This window comes from Megascapheus bottae, chromosome 16, assembly GCF_031878675.1.
Source record: "Megascapheus bottae isolate mThoBot1 chromosome 16, mThoBot2.hap1, whole genome shotgun sequence".
Taxonomy (NCBI): domain Eukaryota; kingdom Metazoa; phylum Chordata; class Mammalia; order Rodentia; family Geomyidae; genus Megascapheus; species Megascapheus bottae.
Genome location: NC_143524.1, coordinates 32968578 through 32989142, shown reverse-complemented (window position 1 = coordinate 32989142; position 20565 = coordinate 32968578). Strand labels below are relative to the sequence as shown.

Genomic DNA, 20565 nt, shown 5'->3' with positions numbered 1-20565 from the left:
GCTGAAAGTCAAGTCCTGCTATCTTGGCCCTCCTGATGCCAAGCGCATTGCCTGTTCTCCTCCCACCTGAATTTCTCCAGCACAATGTCTGGAAGGACGTCATTCAGTCAGGGACCTTTAAGTAGACACTACCCAGTGTGGAGTTTATTGCTCTGATACAATAGAATTGCTTCTTCTTATCGTTTCTGTATTTCCAGTGTATGTTTTCTAACGAAGCTAAATGTTTTATTGTTGTTGCTGCTGCTGCTGCTGTTGAGAAGATTGCCTTCTGAGGGTAACTTTGTTCAAGTTACAGAGTCCAACAACAGCTCTTGAACACAGTGTGGTCCTAAACCAAAACCAAGGCATATAATAGCTCCATGCGTTGTTATCTTGGTAGATGCATCCAGAGCTGGCTGTCCTGTCAGAGATGCTGAGCTCTACAGTCATGGCCCCCAATTCTCCTGCACAACATGCCAACAAATCTCACGTATTTTCAAGCCCAATTTTCACCTGAGTTCATTAGCAATTGGACTGGCACCTGCTTGCCCTCCAACTCGTATCTACTATCCCAGGAATATCTGAATCTGTATGCACAGCTTTAAAACCCTGCAGCCTCACCTTTCCAGCCACTCTGCCCTTGAGAGGACATCACAAAATACATTCTGATTCTAAAATACAGTGTCAGTATTTTACAGCCTGTATCAAAAGTGCCTTTGTCACATGTAAAAAGGAGTCTGAACTAAAACAAGTGGGGGTGTGTTGGACTGAGCCCTATGAGCAATGCCCATGGTGGGCTGTTTCTTCTGCCAGCCAGAACCCCTGCTCAGCTGGAAGGGTTTCCAAGGAGAACGGCTGATCTCCTGGGAAGAAGCTGATTCCACTGGGTCCCTGGTTCTAGCCTCCTCTGCGCACTGGGCCGGTCATGGATCAGTCACTGCCTGGGCTGGGAAAAAGCACAGGAGACAATGAGAAGCTGGAGATGTCTAGTTTGTGTCCAGAAAGCTGGCAGTGGGCATGTCTGTGCACACATGACAGGATGGCAGACAAAGCAGCAGAGCAGGGAGCTTAGGCATTGAGGCTGCTGGCCAAGGGACCCTGAGCTTCTAGGAGTCGCTCTCAGTACTGGGTCTTACTCCCTCTCTAACTTGACACATGCTGACCTTAAATTGGTTCCCTGTGCAATAGGACAAAGGCCCTGGGAAAGACCTGGAGTCATCATGTCTCCACCCCTCATTTACTGAATGACTGTTTGGATCTCATTTCTGTCATCTACAAATAGAGTGGTCAAATACTACCCTTAATGAAGCTGCTGAAAGAAAACTGTCCTAGACAGGCTCTGAAATGCAAAGCAATGGGGGTGGGGGGTATGTGGCAGTCAAGAGCACTAAGGAGAAGAAGCTCTCCTGGCTGTCTGTTCCTGCACCAGTGTCACCCTGCTTAGATATTAGAGGAAACCACATACAGGCTCCTGAGACCAGCTCTCACATTTCTCTGAGGTCTTTCAGTTATTGGCTTCTGCTCCCACTTCCTGAGGGCTGAGCCCAATAAGGTTGATATCCTCCTTCTACTTTCAGGCTGGCTGAGGCCCACTGACTACTTCAAAGCTGAGGAAACACCTGGACTGGGGACACCTACCAAAAATCCAGTCCTCACCCCCAACAATGCAAATACTGTCCCTCAGACAAGTCTGAGAGTGGTGATGGAGAACAGAGGCCCTGGGCTCACACCTAAGAAAGGGCTTTGTACCCTCACACTTATAAGTGGTGACTCCTTGGACAAGTCCCTCAGGTCTCTGAGTTCCTTTTCCTCATGTGTAAAATGGGGGTGAATATCTTCCCAGGGTTGTTGTGTGGATCAAACTATGCTCAGCATGATGCGTGGCACATAGCAGGCACTCAAGAAGGTTAACCAGAAGCATAAATGAAGGGCTGAGAGGAGAATGCTTTACAAGTGACAAGTTCAGCTATCAGGAAAAGGCCTGCCGGGACCTCTAGTCTGACCTTCCATCATCAAAGTGAGGCAGTGGGCTTGGTGGGAGCAGCACACCCCAGCTAGACAGCTGGTCTGAGGGCTCCTGCTCAGGGCTCCTGCCTTCTCTATACCTCATCACCTGAGGCTCATGGGAGTAGAAAGTGCTGGAACATCCCACCTCACTAGGGCCAAGGTCGCATGGCCCTGAGTTTCCCTTCCTCTCCTTCTTTCCTTCAGTGATTGAAAGAACAGTTTCAGTGATACCACCCGGGCCTCAGCTTCCTCATCCATAGACCTGGACTTTTTCCCATCTGCAAGTTCCTTAATTGCCTCCCCCAACGCCCTTTTTCTCCCTGGAGGCTGGCAGTGTGAGCTGTGCTGACCCAGGAGGTCTCATGCCCTTGGAACAGAGCTGAATGGATGGGACGCACTGAAACCTGGGGACTTGGTGAGTGATGCAAAGGCCTGGACAGTAGACTGTTATGTTGGGGCCCTTTGAAGACTGCATTTCTAAAAAGCTCTAGCTCTTCCACCTGCCTACCACTTGGGAACCACCCACTCCAATCCCCAACGGCCAGGCCACAGTACCAATGGAGGAAGCATCAGCAGGCAGCACTGCAGTTAGCTCACAGCAGCAGGAGGGAAAAGGGGGCATGCTCACACTAGGCACAGCAGTGATCAGCGTGGGAAGCCAGGCGAGCTCTTACTTGGAAGGTGTTAGACAAAGGTGTAGTGGAGTCCGTTGCTTAAGGGGGGGTAAGGTGGCACCGTCCGGGAGGACAGGGGGCCTTTAGGCGGGAGGAGGGCCAGCTGCTGCACTAGACGGAGCACACAGGAATCAAGTGATGTGTTAGACTTATCTGCTCCCACAGAACCAGACGCCCCACTTGCCAAGACAGGGAGGCCTGGGCCCCAACCTAGGCTCCACTGCCACCCACTAATAACCTGTGACCGGATTGCCTGTAGTTCTTGATTATGTCCTGAGATGGGGAGGGAGCAAGGAGAGGCAAGGTGCAGAAGATCATCAAGGAATGGGAAGTGAGAAAGGCTGGCCGCTGTATAAAGGGAGTAAGGGCAGAAGTGCTGGTCTGCTGGGGCAAGAGGCTGGGGCCGGGGTTGGGAGTAGATCCAGAGTTAGAGCAAGCACAGCACAGTAGAGGGCTCCTCCTCAGGAAGGAGCTCAGAGGCTGCTGGGATGAGCTCCAGGACGGTTAGGAAGAAGGGTCTGGATGACTGACCACCGCTCAGCTCACCCAGCATATCCTCGAAAGGAATGGAGATGGTTGGGATTTCAGGGATTCTGCTGGATTATGATACATTTGACAAAACTCAGGCCCTTCCCCTTGTCGCTGGTCATTCCCATGGCCTGCTACATGCGAAACTCTCCTCCCATACCAGGGACTTCCAAGGGCCAATGATTGTAGAGACCCATGGCCCCATCTTTAGCCACTTTTAGATTCTGTGGCCAGGCCTGGAGCACTGGAGGAGACTGTGACTCCACTTCAAACTCTATGACTGTTCCCATTCCTGAAGAACATGACAGTCAAGGGCACACCCTGGTTACAGTAGTCAGTGTGCATTGTGAGAAATAGCACTAGGTGGAAAGGCACCTACCTAGGGGAAGTATAGGCAGAGAGGGAGCCTGAAGTCCCTTTCTTGGCTGAGAGAAAGCAGTCTCTTTACAAACATACAGGCATATGCATGCACACACAAACTCCTACTGCATGGTGATATTCTTTCCAACTGGGCCAACAAAGCCACATTCCCCGAGTCCTGTAGTCTGGCACCAGAGACTCTGATGCCAGAGGGGCCCCCTTCTGTCTAGTCTTCAGCAAGAAGCCACAACACTAAGGGCTTTTCTTCCCCCTTCTTCATAAGGACAAGTACTTTAGCCCTGGCCCTTTGACTCAATTTCCTGAAAAACCTAAAGCCAAATAGCAACATTCCTTCCTCCGGAACCAAGATCCCCTCTAGGCAGAAGAACACATGGCTGGCTTTAACTGACAACTTTTATTGACTTCCTGGCTTTAGGATGGGCCATGCTAGGATAACCACCAAGGAACAGAGAGTAGGTACAGAGCCCTGGGAGTTGGCACCCCCAGCCTTACCTGCCACCTGCTTGCTGCGCTGGGAGGCCTCAGAGGCCAGGGCGTAGGAGATGTTGATGATACGTTCCTGCTCCTGAAGCTGTGAGTCCAGGTCAGCCAGGCTGTTGCGATCCTGACCTGATGATGGCTGCAGGTTGCACATGCTGCAAGACCCAGACAACAGGCATTGGCCCTCACTTGCCCTGGGCATGAGCCTCAGGAGCTAAGAGGTTCTCAACTCTTTGGTGGGGTATTAGGTACAAGCAGCACTTTTACTGGAGATAATGAGGTACATGCTTCTTCTTCTCAAACACCTCAAAAGCCACAGTTTTGCTTCTGTTTCAGGAGGGACACAGGCCTTATGTTAAGGGTTCTAGTTGGAGATGCCTGACTAATTGAGACACTAAACAGTTAACCTGTTAAGCAGGTGCCAGTAGCTCACAACTGAATTCCTAACTACTCAGGAGGCTGAGAATCATGGTTCAAAGCCGGCCTCAGCAGGAAGGACCTTGAGATTCTTATCTCCAATTAACTACCATAAAAGCCATAGGTGGAGCTGTGGCTGTGATAGAATGCTAGCCCTGAGCAAAGAAGCTCAAGGAGGAAGTAGTGTTGTGGCTCAAGATGTAGAGCAGTAGCCTTGAGCTGAAGAGCTCAGGGACAGCTCCTGAATTCAAGTCCCATGACAGAAAAACAAAACAAAACAAAACAAGAAGCTCAACGACAGTGCTTAGGCCACATGTTCAAATCCCAGAAGCGGTGCATGTGCAAGTGTATACACACACACACACACACACACACACACACACACACACACACACACACAGAGCTAACCTAGCTCTTCATGGCTCATGGGACAGAAAAGCTATCTCTGTAGATCCTAGTTCTATATTCAGGGAAGTAGCAAAGGCTGTGGTTCCCTCAGGACAAGACTGGCGGCCTTGCTCTCATCTTTGGGTAGGTGTGAAAAGCCACAGGACCAAATGCTAGGGGGACTGTCACTGGAGCTGACACCCATCTAGATCTTCACTGCCACACTTGGTTCTCCCTGAGTCATTACAGTCAGATTTGGGGGTGAGGGGCAAGAACTGGTGCTTTCCTTGGGTTTTCAGGACTTGGCAAGCTTTCTCACCAATCTGAGTTGCCTTGTCTAATGAGTGTAGCCCACCTGAAACAAAGCATATGCTCAGCCAACCTTCCCCACACCCTCCTTGGATGACATGCTACCCATGGCCAGGGCTTCCTAGACAGGAGCAAGTAAGGGCTGACCTTGACCGGGCAAGGATATTGCGGATCTTCTCGGCTTTTCGATACCGTGCCTGCAGCTCCTCCAGGCTGGGTGGCTCTTCAGGATCCAGCTCTACATACCGCTCAGGGATGGAGACCTTCTCAGGTTTGGAGAGCTGGGAGAGGTTTGGGAAGTAAGGGGAGGGATGGGATGGCTCAGATATTCTTGTTTGGGACCCATGTCCCTACCCCTTCCCCAGGAATAACTGGCTAATTAGCCAAAGATTGATCAGATATAGAGTTGGGATTTGAACCTGGGTTATTCCCACTGTACAAGACAACCTCCTATAGGATAAGGAAGGGAAAAGGAGTGCAAACAAGTGCACTGAAGCATTCAGGAGAAAACTGTAATCCTTAAAGCAGGCTAGAAGTCCTACTGACAGTAACCCCTGTAACCTCCCCAGGCTCACCAACCTAGCAATTTGCCCAGCGTCCCTCCCATTACAAGGCCTTTCTTGCTCCTGTTCCTTGCCTGGTGTGCTCTCCTTTTGCTGCAATGACATATCCTCTCAACCTCACCCTGGGAAGCTTTCTCTGATTCTTCTCCCTACCCCCATTCTCATTTTCTATTCACTGTCTCCTACTGTCTAATGCAGGGACCTGGCACTTAGTAGCCCTTTAGCCCTTCATGAATGGATGACAAATAAAGAAATGGAAGGATGAAAGGAAGTGACAGTACCATCTGTCCAACAAAAAAATTCTTCTAATCTAGACAGGAGGCAGCTCTACTGTATCTACTGCTTTCTAGAGCAAATGGCCTTGAACTCCTTCCCACTCCAGCATCTTACTGTCACGGTGGCAAACAGCTGGGTGAAATCTTGTTCAGAGTGAAAAACTGCTGCTAAAGTCAATTCTTGGCATGTTTATATTAAAATAGGATTGGTTAGAGATTCTAAAAATAAGCCATATTCAATTCTGGGGGAAATTTGGTCTTAGATTTGTCAAGGAAAAAAAACTAACTGGTTTAGGTGACATGAAATGGAGTCAGCGGGGCACTGTTAAACAGGCATCAGACATACTGCAGCCCATACTTTGAATAAGATGCATAATGCAATCTGGCCCTGGAAAGGTTAACCCCAGCTTGTTTTGTGTACAACAGATCCCTCCCCACAAACAGTTTAGAGACTCAAGGTATACCACATCCCTTTCTTGTAAGACAGCTTAATTTTTGCCAGCACCAATCATAATTCCTGACCAAACCCCTCAAATTCAAAAGCTATATAAACATCTGTTATTTTGTAAAACTTTGAAGCCCACTTTCAGTACTGCATGAATTTACTTTTTTTTTTTTTTTTTTGCCAGTCCTAGACTTGAGCTCAGGGCCTGAGCACTGTCCTTGGGCTTTGTCAAGGCTAGAGCTCTACCACTTGAGCCTCAGCACCACTTCCGGCTTTTTATTTTTCCTATGTATGTGGTACCGAGGAATCGAACCTGGGTCTTTGTGCATGCTAGACAAGCATTCTACCACTAGGCCAAACTCCCGGTTCAATTTACATTTTTTTCTGAGACTGCAATTCTAATCAAAGCCATTTTCTGTTCTCAACTAGGCTCTATTCTCTGCCTATTACTTAACTCCATGCAGCCTGTACTTTGCTGAAAGATGGCAAGTAGTAAGCTTCTCTGTTGTTTCCAATAAGGGCAGATCTAGAGGAAGTAGAGTACATTGTATCAGGAAGGATTTAGGTTAGAGATAAGGAAGGACTCTTTCCCTGGGCAAGTTGGCCAAATAGGACAGTATGGTGCACTCTTGTACTTGCCAAGGTGGGAGAAGGATTCTTTGTTACTGAGAAACTATAGACTTTTGGCCATTTTTAGACAGAGAAAAGGCTTGTGGGCAAGGGACTAGCCTCATTAGCAGAGAGAGACTGAAGAACTGAGAACTCAGCAACTTCCCAGGTATCTATTATCCACACAGTAACTCTTAATTCTCAAAAGCTACTACTAGCAGTAACTGGAGGATCCTTTAAAGATAGGAGAAGAGGGATGAAGATGTACCTTACTAATACAGCCTAGGCCTCACAGTACCTATGAGGACCTTGGGTTGAATTTCCAGCACCACAAATAATCCCACACCCCAAATTAGCTTAAAACAAACCAAACAAACAAAAGCAACAAATAACAAGCCAATCAAAAAGGCACTGAGTGTTTATCAGTTACGTTTTCTTTCCCTTATCAGACAGCCTCATAGTGAAGTTATATCAAGGAATCACCAAAATCTATACTTTGTGGTGACAACATTGTTCTTATGTGGTTTTTGCACATGTTTTCAGGGCATTTGTGGGTCACTGTGTGATTCACTCAGTTTTCCTTCAACAGATACTTGCAGGGGCCTGGCCTCATAAGCATATAGAAACTCAGGAGACCTGAGAACTCAGCAACTCCACAGGTATCTAACACAGGTTAGTATCTATTATGGCATCTACTGTGGGCCATCCCAGAGCTATATTTAGATACAGAGTGTGCCATGCAGCAATTAGACAATGCTCTGTAAAGGACACAAATGACACAATGAAGGCCACCAGAGGTTATGGATGTCTAGAAGAGCCCGAGTCTTATACCCCAGTTAAGTCTTCCTTTGCTTTCCTGGGCCTGACCTGCCATGATATATGCACACCAGCAGAGGGCGCTTAAGGAATTCAGACTGGAAAAAGTGCACCATCTTGCGTGGCCTCTGTCACTGCTGGAAATTTTACCTGTGATTTCCAAGCCTGTTATTCGAGTCGGATAACCCAGGTCAGCCTGACTGACTGATAAGTTATATGGTCAAACCTTGGTGCTTCAGGAACATTTTCAAACAGAAACTACATGAATAGCATCAGCATCCCTCCTAAGGACATGCTGAGTCACCCAGTCCTCACCACACTGTTGAGGAAACTGAGGACTCAGAGAACTTACAATTATAATTTTCTCCAAATGACAGAGACAAATTTGAATACTAATCAAAACACCCCGGCTCCTTTTATTGTTTCACAATGCTATCTATTCATTCTCTTGGTACAAAGTGAAATCAAGACTAGACGTCTGTGCGACAGCTGACTTAACTGGGAGACATAAGGAACATAACTTCTGAAGGTCATGAAGGAAACCCCTGCCCTCACCTCTCTGCTGATGTCCAAGTCATAGTCTTGAGGTTCCAGGTCCAACTCTGTGACCGGCACAGCCTGCACTTTCAACCAGCCATTCTCCTCGTCTTTCCTTTCCCCTTGCACGGCCCGTTCCAGCAACTGCAGATCAAAGTCCTGCTCTCGCTTCCACTGGCAACAGAAGGGTAAGAGGATTAATGCAGTCGCTTCCTAATTGCAGAGGCTTTGTGGGCCAGGGGTCCTTAGGTAGATGGACCTCTGACCTGCCCTGGAAGAGCTGTGTTCTATAACTTTACATGTAAGGGTAAACAAGGCCTCTGTCCCCTCTATACGATCTGTTTGTATTTGCTCTCTGATCTGGGGCCCAAGAAAGCTCGAACGTACACCGTTAGGATACAGGTTAAAGATGTACATGTTTTCTGGCTCACAATGATTTGCAGGGATCCAGAATATTCCCAGGTCTGAGAACATGAGTCCCAAAGAGAATCTGGGAAAGAACTCTAGAAAATGGTTTTGCTCTTTCTGCTGATCCTTAATTCATGGAAGCCTTTCTGGTTCAGGAATTATATGCTCCAGGTCCAGAAATAATAGTGTGTGGGGGGTAGATTTAAGCCCTTTAATAGTCTCTCTATTGGGAATGCCCAACAGGACTCTCTCACGATAGGTAAAACTGCATCCACAGCAGGCCCCAGGTCAAGATGGGGCAGGCTGGAGCCAAAGAGGGAGACAAACTACTGTGTAAGACCTTATCTATCTAATTTGGGTCAAATGTTCTTCTTAAATTAAAGAAAAACTAAATAGTATAAAAACTGAAATGCCAGGCTGGGAGTTTGGCCTAGTGGTAGAGTGCTTGCTTAGCATGCACAAAGACCCAGGTTTGATTCCTCGGTATCACAAACATTGAAAAAGCCAGAAGTAGTGCTGTGGCTCAAGTAGTAGAGTGCTACCCTTAGAAAGCCCAAGGACAGGGCTCAGGCCCCGAGTTCAAGCCCCAGGACTGGCAAAAAAAAAAATTGAAATGCTCTATCAAATGCAGTGGTTCCAAGGTTGCTTGATAGTATCAACTTTGTAACCAGCATCTTTTTTGCATGAAGCAAAATTTAATGCAATCATTTAAAAATCTAAGCATGACTGACTGTCCAGCTCTGAAGTGGATTCTACTCACTCAGGCCTTTGAGTACTAATCAAGGAGGCTAAGAATGGGACATCTCAAGGCCTGTGCTCTCAATCAGGAAACACTCATCCCAGATCACTTCTTCTCTCCCACCTCTTCCATTTTACCAAGTCCCAACTCACTCGTTACCCAGTGAGTCCCTCTGAACCCCAAACTCAAAGCCATATCAGCACATTTCACCCATCCATGCACAAGCTCTCAGTAATGACTCCGAAACAATGTCGTAAATCTGGGATGATAGTTTTCCAAATATAGTCTGAAAGGATGAGGCACTTGGAAAATTGAAGGTGAATTAAATTTAATGATTCACACACACAAAAAAAAAACCACACATTTTTTTAGAGCTCACAAGTGCTTCAAATAAAGACAAGCCCTCATTTATACCCAGCCTGATTGTTTCTACAAACAAGTACATTGGACTCTACAAAGTAACCCAGGGGAAGAACCACGCCAATCCGTCATTGTTAAGCAACACGTTTATTGGCGTCGATGCAGAGACTTACATGTCCTTTTTTTTTTTCCAGAGAAAAATTACAAACTATTCATGTTATGTTTTTTGGATAATCTCTACATTTGAGACCATATTGTCAAAGGTCAGTGTTATCCCATTATGACATTTGCTTATAAAGTTTAAAAGTTACCAGGTATGCAGCTTTTAAAGATATGACTTTCCTGGATCTAATCCTTTGGTGTCTGGGCTAAAAGCTGCTGAGAGTCCCTCTGCATACATAGTTTAATCAGCAACACAAAAGTTTTCCATAAGAAATTGCATAATGGATGAAAGGAATTAAAACCATATAACCTTAGACTTGGTGGAACTTGTTCCAATGTATCCTCTCTGAAGTCTGTGTCTACTATCTAGGTGTAAGGTATGAATTTTCATCAATTCCTAATACCCTGATCTCTGCCAGGGACTATGATCCACATAGAGAGTTGGCTCAGGGACTGTGCTACAACTTTGGGGAGGAGTAAATTATGAGTCAGTAGGCCTATATGAAGGAGTTCAGGGGAAAAGGTGAGTCACATGGGGTGGAGGGAGGGGGGTTACTAGGCTAGGGAAATAAGAGCTGATAATTACAAGCCTGGTAACAAACAGCACAGGCCAGTTAGAGACTGTTCAATGCAAATCAGATGCGTCTGTAAACACAATCAGGCAGGATTAGAGAGGCAATGAGCAGCAATACTAAAAGCAAAAGAGCTTGTGCAATGAATTAGGGAAAGAACAGTCAGGCTAGAGGGCTAGGGTAACATGCCATTCTATACTCAAAGTCAAATGGCATGTTTCCAAAAAGGGACTTAAGGCAATGGTAGACAGGTGCAGCTCCAGAGAGTGCCACTAGGGAGCAGCACTGGACCCCCCCTCCCCCAACTCTCCTGGGCACCTGAGGCCTCAGCACCACAGGCTGGGGAGACCACCCACCTTTAGGGTTGTGGGACATCACCCTTGCTCAGTTGCCTTCTGCTCCTCCATCACTTGATTGGAAGTTTGGGAGGCTGGTTGTTTGGTTTGTAGTTATCAAATCCTGTTACCATCTTTCTCCTTCACATTGTCTCCCTTCTATTCCCAAGTCCTCAATTCAGCCAAGAAATCCCAAATGTCTACAGAGGTCTCTCACACACTTGGCTGGAGGAAATGATTGGGTATTTGCTAATGTCCTAAGCCTCTCCTGTGAGATCCTACTCCTGCTCTGCTTTTGGGTCACCCTCTGACCAGCTCACACATGCACCCTGGGCTGTGGACAAACACCCTGTGGAATGTGCTCTCAACCATCTGGGGGCTGTGGTCTGCCTGCACTGGAAGGGCTTGGGGAAGCTCTACTTGGCCTGAGGAACGATGGTGCTCCCTGTCCCATTCCCGCCTGCCTAACATACTGAGCCAAGATCTCCAGGCAACATCTGGCTGAGGTAGCGGGATGAGGGCGGGCCTGTCCTCTCTCCTTGACTCAATGTCTTCTTGCGTTCCCGGACTAGGGCCTTCTGATGCCGCTTCATGCGCTCAAGCTGCTCCTCTGCGCTCATCTTGCCCCGCTGGTGGTCCCCTGAATACAGGCGCTCCAAGGCACTCTTGGGTCTCTGAGGAGGAGGAAGAGATGGAGGCACATAGAGCAGCTGGGCCAGGAACAGAGGGCAGTGCCCTGGAGCTTCATCTTGTTCTTGGGCGCTCACTCTGTCACACAGAAGTTGAGTGGTGTCACACACTCTACTTTAGAGAATCACTTCTCTGAATACCATGATGCCCCTGGCCTTCACAAGCCATCTGCCCAGCACCCGATTCTGCAGATGCCAACAGTGAAGGCCAGGCCTGCCCAGCTACAGATACATTCAGTAGATTGTGGTGAACCCAGCATGCGACCTTCTTGGGGGTCACCTCCTGTGACCATCAGGGTGGAGACAGAAAGATGAGGTGCTCAGAAAATTGAGAGGGAAGTGTGATGGCCATGTTGTTGGGCAGTAGGTGATAGGGACCCTGAGCTCACAAGGGGCCAAGGTCTCTCTGGAGGCCATCCTTAGTACCCTTCAGATCTTTAGTCACTACCTAGCTCAGAGCTCCTCCCCAGCTCAAGGCCACTCACTGGGAAGGTTACCTTGCTGTTTTCTGGATTTAGACCCCTCCGGAGCGTGACATAGGGAGCAATGGTGGATGATTGCTGGAGCCTTGAGGTGGACCCCGAGAGCCCTTAGGAAAGAAAGAATGTCAGTTTCAGCATATTTCTACCCCTCTCTATTGAAGCCGACTCTCAAGAGGGACCAAGACAACCAATAACCCGTTGGTCTTTCTCCTTGGGTCTAGAAGAGCCAGGCCCTAGGTAGGGTTCAGTACAAGGGTTCCCCCTGTCCCCAGAGGGGTGACAGCAGCCCTGCTGGTCTGTGAATGATATTGTTGGCTTCCCTTTTATGCAGACACCCTAGGCTGGAGGATACAAGTGCCCTTCACTGCTTGTGTCCTGGCGTACTCATACATTCTGCACAGCTGAGCAGGGATAAAGACGGACAGAACAAAGGGGCCCAACTGATAAGAATCTGTGTTTAAGAAAGGACTCATTCTGGGGTGACATGATAGGGAAAAAACCTTCTGGAAGGCCTGAGACATGCTTGATGGTAGTATTTTCCAGAACTCCAGGATTCACTGGTTCAGAGCCAGGATTATTTTCAAGATCCTTCACAGATCAGCTAATTGGCTCTCATTTAATTTTTCTGAGATGTGAGTTTCCTGATCTCTAAAATGAAATAATGGTAGCAGGTCCTTCATAACATTCTTGATGATGAGGAATAGATATAGATATGGTGCTTAAGTAGTGTTGAGCTTGATAGTAGTAAGAGCTTTTAAATATTGCTCTTGAGGAAGAGATGGAGAGAAAGAATCAAGAAGGGGGTCTGAGACAGAGAACATGGCCACATTTGGGAACAGTGTGATGGAGTGGTGGGTTTTTCAAAACACTGCATGAAGGGTGTTGCCTTACCTCTGCCCGGCAGCGTCTGGTACCTGCTCTCTGGGCCCACGAGTCCCAGGGAGGGCTGAGACACATCCCCACTGAGAGTGGCCAACTCAGGCTCACTAACGTATGACCGGAGTTCCACCTGTGGGCAGAGTCTGAGGCTGTCACAATTGCTTGGCGTCACCACACCTACTGAGTGGTCCTTTCATTCGGCTGGCAACTCAGGGTGTCCCTCTGGCTCACCTTTGAGTCCCCATTCACACACTGTCCCAGCTCGCGGTCTCTCTTCCTCTCATCTGATTGCCGCTTGAGCCCTCTCACAGAAGTGTGGCGGATGATGGTAGACTCCCTGGGCAGAGGTGGCACAGCTGGAGGCTGGTCCTCTGGACTGTAGAGCTCGGGGAGTGGGGGCCTGGGAGGTGCCTCATCTTCCTATTCAGAAAGAGAAGCAGAATAAGTGCCCAATGGGATTACTGCTGAAGGGCGTGGTCATGACAGGGGGCGGGGTAGGCCACTGTGGAGCCACAGAACTCAGCCAGGACTGAGCATTGCTCTTGGAGAGGCTGTACAAAGGTGAGATGTCTCTGTTTCAGCTCTTTTCTTCCTCTTGATTCCTGTATGTATTACTACACAGTGCTACTTGTAGATACCCTGTCTCCAACTCCAGGACTAGGGACCTCCAGGGTCCATGCTCTTGGCATGGTGCTACAGTGCCAGTCCACTTCCTTGGCAGGTTTCTAACTCTGTTTTGTCTGAGTTGATGTCAGCACCCACCCTAGAAAACAGGCAATGGACACCATACTTTACAGTGCTCAGCCTAAGCCTGGATTCATGGCCCTGCACTCAAAATCCTGTCACAGAGTGAGGACAGTATATTCTCCTGCCCCTTCTCGCCAAAGTGTACATGGTTGCAAAGTATCTCCTGGCTGGGAATGTGGGTTAATGGTAGAGTGCTTGCCTAGCATGCAGGAAGCCCTAGGTTCGATTTTTCAGTACTACATAAACAGAAAAAGCTGGAAGTGGCACAGTGGCTCATGTGGTAGAGTGCTGACCTTGAGCAAAAGAAGCTCAGGGACAATGCCCAGGCCTTGAGTTTAAGCCCAGGACTAGCAAAAAGAAAAAGGAAAAAAAAATAGAAGTGCCTCCTGAATGGACAGAAAGGGTGTCAGCCCATTGCCTAGAAGGCAATTAATGTGACTGTTTTCTGGGCATTCTGTCCATAGTGCTCTCTGAGGACCATGGCTCCTCTTCTAGTCAGCGGACAGGGCCTGACTATTAAACACTGGCGGCCCTCTTGCTTGCTCTTATACATTTAAGTTTCTTAGTTTAGCTTTGTTTTTTTTTGTTGTTTGTTTGTTTTTCTTTCACAATTTTGCAGAATTCAGGAAAGAGTAAGATCAGAGGGGGAAAAAGTATCTGGAGAAAGGTGAGAGATGTTTCATTATATTGTTTTAGATTTTTTAATACTCTGGGACAGGGACACTTAACCTTCTTGCCCATAGTGCACCTGGAAAGATTAAAGCATCCTCAGAGCACAGCACAGTGCTCAAGAACAGGGGCAGGTAAGGAGCTTCCTGCCCCTTCCAGGCTATGTAACAGGAGCCTTCTCTGCATGGAACAGATCACAAGTTCCACCCTCATCATCACAGTCACATCCTCTTGCTAGACTTCAATTTTCCCAACTGCAATATGGGAGGATGGGGTTAGATTATCTCTCAGAATCCTACTGATCCAGAGACCAAGGCTCATGGCAGGGAAATGCCATGAGCTGCTCCAGATTTAAGACTCTTGAGGGCTTCCGGCTTGTTCTATATCTCATGTTTTCCCTGAGAGCTCCTCTCCTAAGAGAGGCTTACCTAAGGACAAAAAGGGACAGTTAGCCGGGCATTGCTGGCTCCTAACCTATAATCCTACCTACTCTGGAGGCTGAGATCTGAGATTTCCTGTTTGAAACCAACCTGAGCAGGAAAGTCCATGAGACTCTTATCTCCAATTAATCAGCAAAAAGCTGCAAGTAGAGCTGTTGTTCAAGTGGTAGAGCATGAGTCTTGAGCAAAGAAGTTTAGGGGTAGCACCCACATGCTGAGTTCAAGCCCCAGGATGAGTTGAAAAAAAAAAAAAAAAAGGACAACCATCAGCTAGACAGGAAACAAAGGCTCTTAGCTCCTAGTCACCACAACTTACCTCCTGGGGCTTTGCCTTAGTTGGTGACTGAAGTGGGGACATCACTTTTCTCAGCTGTGGTGGATGAGGTCGGTATGGCACATAGGTCTGCAGCTGCGGGAAGAGTCGAACCTCCAGAGGGGTCCTCACAGGGCTGGTGGGAGGGCTGGGCTGCGGGGGCAGCTTGCTTTCGGACGTGGAGACTGAAGGCACAGGTGAGTGAGGAAGCAAAGGCACCGTTTTTCTCTCTGAGGACAAGGAAAGAAGCAAGAACAGGATGGAATAAAGGCCCTCTTCCTTGAATGACAAATGAGGTGCAGCCCCATGGAGACAGCTACCCCAGGTCCATGCCACCATTCCACTTGTGAAATGTTCCTCACCCGGGTTTTTGACGGATTCCACCAGGACTCGGTAGTTCTCTTTATTTGCACTCAGGCCTGCAAGGACATCTTCGATCCTCCACAGATCCTTCTGGATCTGTGATTTCTCCTGGGGAAGACAAGGTGGCAATTCAGTGCCTCTCAGCTTCTAACTAGCATTTTCTTCCGGGGATTTGTCCCACCATTCCAGACAGGACCCCTTCCCTTAGGGGCAGCACCTCTTTGCAAACCATACTTTGGCTAGCACCATGAAAACTGCCTAAGGTCCAGAGAAAAATTGGGGAGCAGGCTTTTCTCAATTGGGCTGGTCTATGCCTACCTAATTTAATAGAGCAGTCCCTTAAATAGTATAGGATTCTACCTACATGCTGTATGAAGTATCTAGAGTAGTCAGTTTCACAGAGACAAGATGTAAGACAGTGATTGCCCAAAAGGGGTGGAGATTGATGCTACTTAACAGATACAGACTTTCACTTTTACAAAATGAGGTTCTGGGATCAATAAGTCCCCAGTAAAGGTGTGAGAGAGGGCGAGTTTAAAAAGTCTCCTGGCCGGGTGCTGGTGGCTCATGCCTATAAACCTAGCTATTCAGGAGGTTGAGATCTGAAGGTTACAGTTTAGAGCCTGCCCAGACAAGAGACTCATCTCCAATTAACCACCAGAAAGCCAGGAGTAGAAACATGGCTCAAAGTGGTAAAGCACTAGCCTCAGCAAAACAGCTCAGGCACAGTGTCCAGGCCCCGAGTTCAAGTTCCACAATGGACAAAAACAAAGTCTCGGGACTGACAAGCAAATAATGGGTTTGATATTCAGCTCCACCTTACAGCCTGATCCTATCACCACCCAGTATACTATGGAATCCAGAGTGAATAAGTAGTGGAACTATAGGGCTGACGTACTGAAGCTCAGTCCTTGAAACTTCTTCCTATCTCCATATTCAGAAATTCTCTACCCCATTCTGCCTTTCTGATACCCCCTCAGGTAAAAGAGGAGCAGAAAGGAGAAAACACCAGAGACCCTATCTTTCTCCAACTTTTGCAACTTCATGATGCAGTGAAGGAAGCCTCTGGAAGGCAAGGCAGAAGTTTTACTCCCGTGTCCTCACACCACACTAGGTAAGATGGATCCCATGGACTACTTTCAGCAGAGACTTGGAATCACTGTTCAGGAGTCAGGTTGGACCCACCTACAGGCAGACTCACCTATCACTACCTCATGGTATTTCCTGGATGTTCTATGCTCAGGTGGCTGTGATGACCTTAATAAATCAAGTCTCTCTCCCTTAACTAAAAATGCTATGACTATTCCCATAGCAAAACTGGCTACTGGGAGGTGAATTTCCAAGCCTATGGTTGACAGTTTACATATGGGCTTTGAGCACAGCTTAAGTGTTAACAATTTATATAGAACTCTAAACAACTTGCCTGGCCTAGGATTAAATCAAAAGCAGCACAGAATCTGATGAGAGTAGAATTTTTTGGCTTTCTGGTCATTCCAACGTGTAGAGAAAGCATAAACAATACCACAGGGCTAGGTAAAAATCCAGTTTCAGGCTTCAGGCTAGACTATCTACTAGAAACTTTCAGGGGGAAATTTTCCAGGAAATATGTGACCAAATCAGGCATACTGTTATCAATTTCTGTTTCGGAAAGGGGAAAAAGGATGTTGAGTTTGCTATCTATTAAACCACTATGAAATAAAACCATAATAGGAATGAAAAAATGTTGAAGCTACTACTCGTTAGATTAAAACAAAAAGACTAATAACATCAAGTGCTGGTGAGGTGAGATGTGGGCAAAAAGGCCCAACACTCACTCTCTGAGAAGCTAGATCAGTTCAGTCTTTCAAAGGGCAATTTGGCCATATTTGTCAACCTTTTTTTTTAAATAAAAATATTTTTAACTGATATACAAAAAAATATAAAAATTGTATATATGTATGTATGACATACCGTGTTATGTTTCAATATCTGTGTACATTCAACAATGATATAGTAAGCATAACTAAATATCATCTTTTTTCCTTTTCTCTTCTTTCCCTTCCTCCCATTTGCCTCCCTCCCTGATTCTCCCTAGACCTCAGTGTGCCCCAGGCTAACTTCAATTTCAGCAATTCTCCTGACTTTGTCCCTTAATGCTGGGATTATAGGTCTGTTTGCCATCATTTATTATTTCTTTATGGGAAACATTCAAAATAATTTCTTCTAGATTTTTGGGATGTATAGTATCTGTTTCTGTAAAAGAAATGCTTCTACAACATGAAGAACAAAAAGTAAGTTGCCAAACAATGAGTAAGAGTGACCCTCTTTAAGCAAACCTTTTTATTTTGGTCTGTCATGGGGCTTGAACTCTGGACCTGGGGGCTGTCCTTGAGCTCTTCAGCTGAAGGATGGTGCTCTACCACTTCAGTCACAGCACCACTTCCTAAGCAAACCTGCTATCTGCTCCAAAGTTCAAATAAATGATCCAGTTCCTCACAGTTCACATTTGAAAATGCACAGAAATAATAAGAAAGGCAAGGCAGCAGGCTGACAGCAGGTGACAAAGAAAAGATGATAGGAATGGGGCAGAGGGAGGAAAAAAAGCATCTGTATCATTTGGAGGCTCTTGCTTCTCATTTTTTAGGCTTTTCAAAAGCTGTGTATATTTCTTAAACAAATAAAGAAAATAAAGGCAGAAGAGCTGAAAGTATTGCTGCTAAAAGTAATCATGGATCTTTGTAGCCCAAGAAAAAAAAGGTGATAGTTTCAGGAGCTAATGACTAGAAATGACTGTTGCAAAGACTTTGACAATATATTCACCTAGCACTTTCAAGCCATTATATTAAGTGCTGGGGATACAAAACAGAATAGGAAAGCATTAACTTAGATGAAGGGAAATTATGGGTATAAAAACAACAGCAGGAGACAGACAAGTTCTGTGGAATTTCATAGGTCAGCCTGAGCTAGAGGCAAAATTTTGAGCCAGAGGCTGAATCCTTTGGGAACTATCTGAGTGAATGGGGGCTAGCATTACCCAGAAAGGCTTCAGTGCACATAAACCTAAACACCCTCCAGAATGTCCTTCACGTTTCTAGGGCAAGGCTAAGTCCAGAGATCCTCATATTCACTAAATCACCTGAATGAGGAACTTGGGCTAGAATTAGGTCATCGATTACAAGCCCATCACCACACTCTTGTGTGTGGTGTCTCATATAAGAAGCCTCCAGGAACACTTGCTGAATTCAAAGAAACAGAATTTGTGTCAGGGCTCTGAAAGGAGATACAGATCTGAAGTAGAATTGGAAAGTAGGTCATTTTCCATTTAAAAAATTCTGAACATGAGGTAGAAGCCTGGTGGCATCGTAATTGGCGTGGGGGTTGGGAGGAGAGGGAACTGTGGAGTAGCTTGGGGACCCAAACTAGAGGAGAAACCACACAATGCCTGTCACAGTGACAGACTTTAAGGGACAGAGGCTGCTGACCATGGAATGGCCTGGTTTTTAAGGGCTCTAACATCACCTTTCACAAGTGGAGTAGGGACCAGAGATGGGTATCACCTAATCTAATCTCCAGAAATGCAAATGAGTATCTAGAGACTAGAAGCACCTCAATGCACTGAATTCACACTTCTTTCTTAGGTAGTAGTGGTATGATAGCATCGGTCTTCAGGAATCAGTCAGGAAGGAGGTGAGGCTCCCTGCTGCTGAGCCCAAGAGGCTCAAAGAGGTGAACACACATCACTTCTTACTTCTCCATAAAGTGATCTAGGTCACTTCTTATGGCTGCTTTCTAAGTGATCAGAACAAAAGCTTCCAAAAACATACTAAAAAGGGCTTATCTTTAAGAGCAGAGAGGCACAGAGAGCTGGGGTGAAGCGTCTCATCAAAGCCTGGTAGAGGTAGTGATCCACAAAGGAAAGGGGTGGTTGTTTTATGGGGCCAGGGAAGAAAAGGCCCCTAAGTAGTGCTGACAGCCCCTTAGGCTAAGCTCTAAGAAACAATCAGAGCTTGGAGGGATGAACAGCCAGCCCTTGGTCACCTGGAAGAAAAAGGATCTTCTGTGTTGCTCCTGCAGGGTCTGCTTCAGCTGTTCCACGTCCCTCTCCAACTTCAGATACTCGTTCCAGGCATTTTCCATCTCCTGTTGACCAAGGAAAAGCTGGTCCTTTACTGTCTCCTTTCTCCCTAGCAGTTTGAGAGCACCTATGCTCCTAATCTCTGCTGACCAGACAGAAGAAAAGGGAAGGAGACAGACTAATGGGAAGGAGACAGAGAAGCAGAAGGGATCTTACCCTGGTCACCTGCTCTGTCCCTTTTTCCATGCAGAAATGCTTTAATTTCCCGCCCTGGCAGAAAGGTCTAGACCCAACAGACTAACAAAAGTAGAAAGTCTGATATCTTAGGCTGGCCTACTAACTGCTTTGAGAAATCCATCCACTGAGCATTCTCAGCCATCTGGGAATAGCCTAAGGCACAGCTAGATAGAGTAATGTCATTCCTGGACAAGCTGTTGTCAGGAGGCATTGTCTATGAGAGTTCTTCTATTTCAAGATTCTCACACTCTGATCATCAACTCAGCTGAAGCTGGGAAGACGGGCACATGGTGGCCAGACCCTCCTAGGAAATATCGGCCACTACCACACCCTGCACGCACAGTGGACTCCCTGGAGAGCTCAGCTCGGATGTGGACAAGATCTTCCTGGAGCAGTTTCTGCTGGTATGCAATCTTCTCCAGGTGCTGGGGCTGGTCTCGGTACTGCTCCATCTGTCTGTGTAACACCTCTAGTATGGATTCCAACTGGTCCTGTACCAGGAAGGACCAAAGAACAACAGGATAGGAGTTCAGTCCAAGAGGTCCCCTAATATAACACCAGAAAGCAAACAAAGCTGCTGGGAGCCCAAAGAGTTGAGCTAACAGCTGAGAGGCAGGGTTCTGGTGTCAATGTACTATCAGCTTAGTACCTCAGCTTCCTCATCTACAAAGTGGACATAAAGCCATCTAACTCCTTATACAATATACTA

At 46.9% G+C, this 20565-nt stretch overlaps 1 protein-coding gene across 4 annotated transcripts in view; it reads right to left on the bottom strand.

Moving 5' to 3' along the window:
• Positions 1 to 345: 345 nt before the first annotated feature.
• Positions 346 to 20565, bottom strand: part of Plekha7 (pleckstrin homology domain containing A7) — a 192602-nt gene continuing 172382 nt past the window's right edge. For 2 of the 4 annotated variants that reach the window (XM_090348066.1, XM_090348068.1), the window contains 13 exons: positions 20198 to 20347; positions 19583 to 19684; positions 15565 to 15673; positions 15206 to 15432; positions 13265 to 13453; positions 13046 to 13163; positions 12170 to 12261; positions 11457 to 11657; positions 8426 to 8581; positions 5310 to 5443; positions 4062 to 4204; positions 2661 to 2771; positions 346 to 925 (listed from right to left, as the gene is read on the bottom strand). In XM_090348066.1, the coding sequence (XP_090204192.1) occupies positions 2671 to 2771; positions 4062 to 4204; positions 5310 to 5443; positions 8426 to 8581; positions 11457 to 11657; positions 12170 to 12261; positions 13046 to 13163; positions 13265 to 13453; positions 15206 to 15432; positions 15565 to 15673; positions 19583 to 19684; positions 20198 to 20347 (1722 nt within the window). In that variant the 3' untranslated portion in view covers positions 346 to 925; positions 2661 to 2670. Of the gene's footprint in view, positions 926 to 2660; positions 2772 to 4061; positions 4205 to 5309; positions 5444 to 8425; positions 8582 to 11004; positions 11658 to 12169; positions 12262 to 13045; positions 13164 to 13264; positions 13454 to 15205; positions 15433 to 15564; positions 15674 to 19582; positions 19685 to 20197; positions 20348 to 20565 lie in introns of those variants that run through there. The other 2 variants (XM_090348067.1, XR_016538067.1) reach the window with 2 other exon arrangements.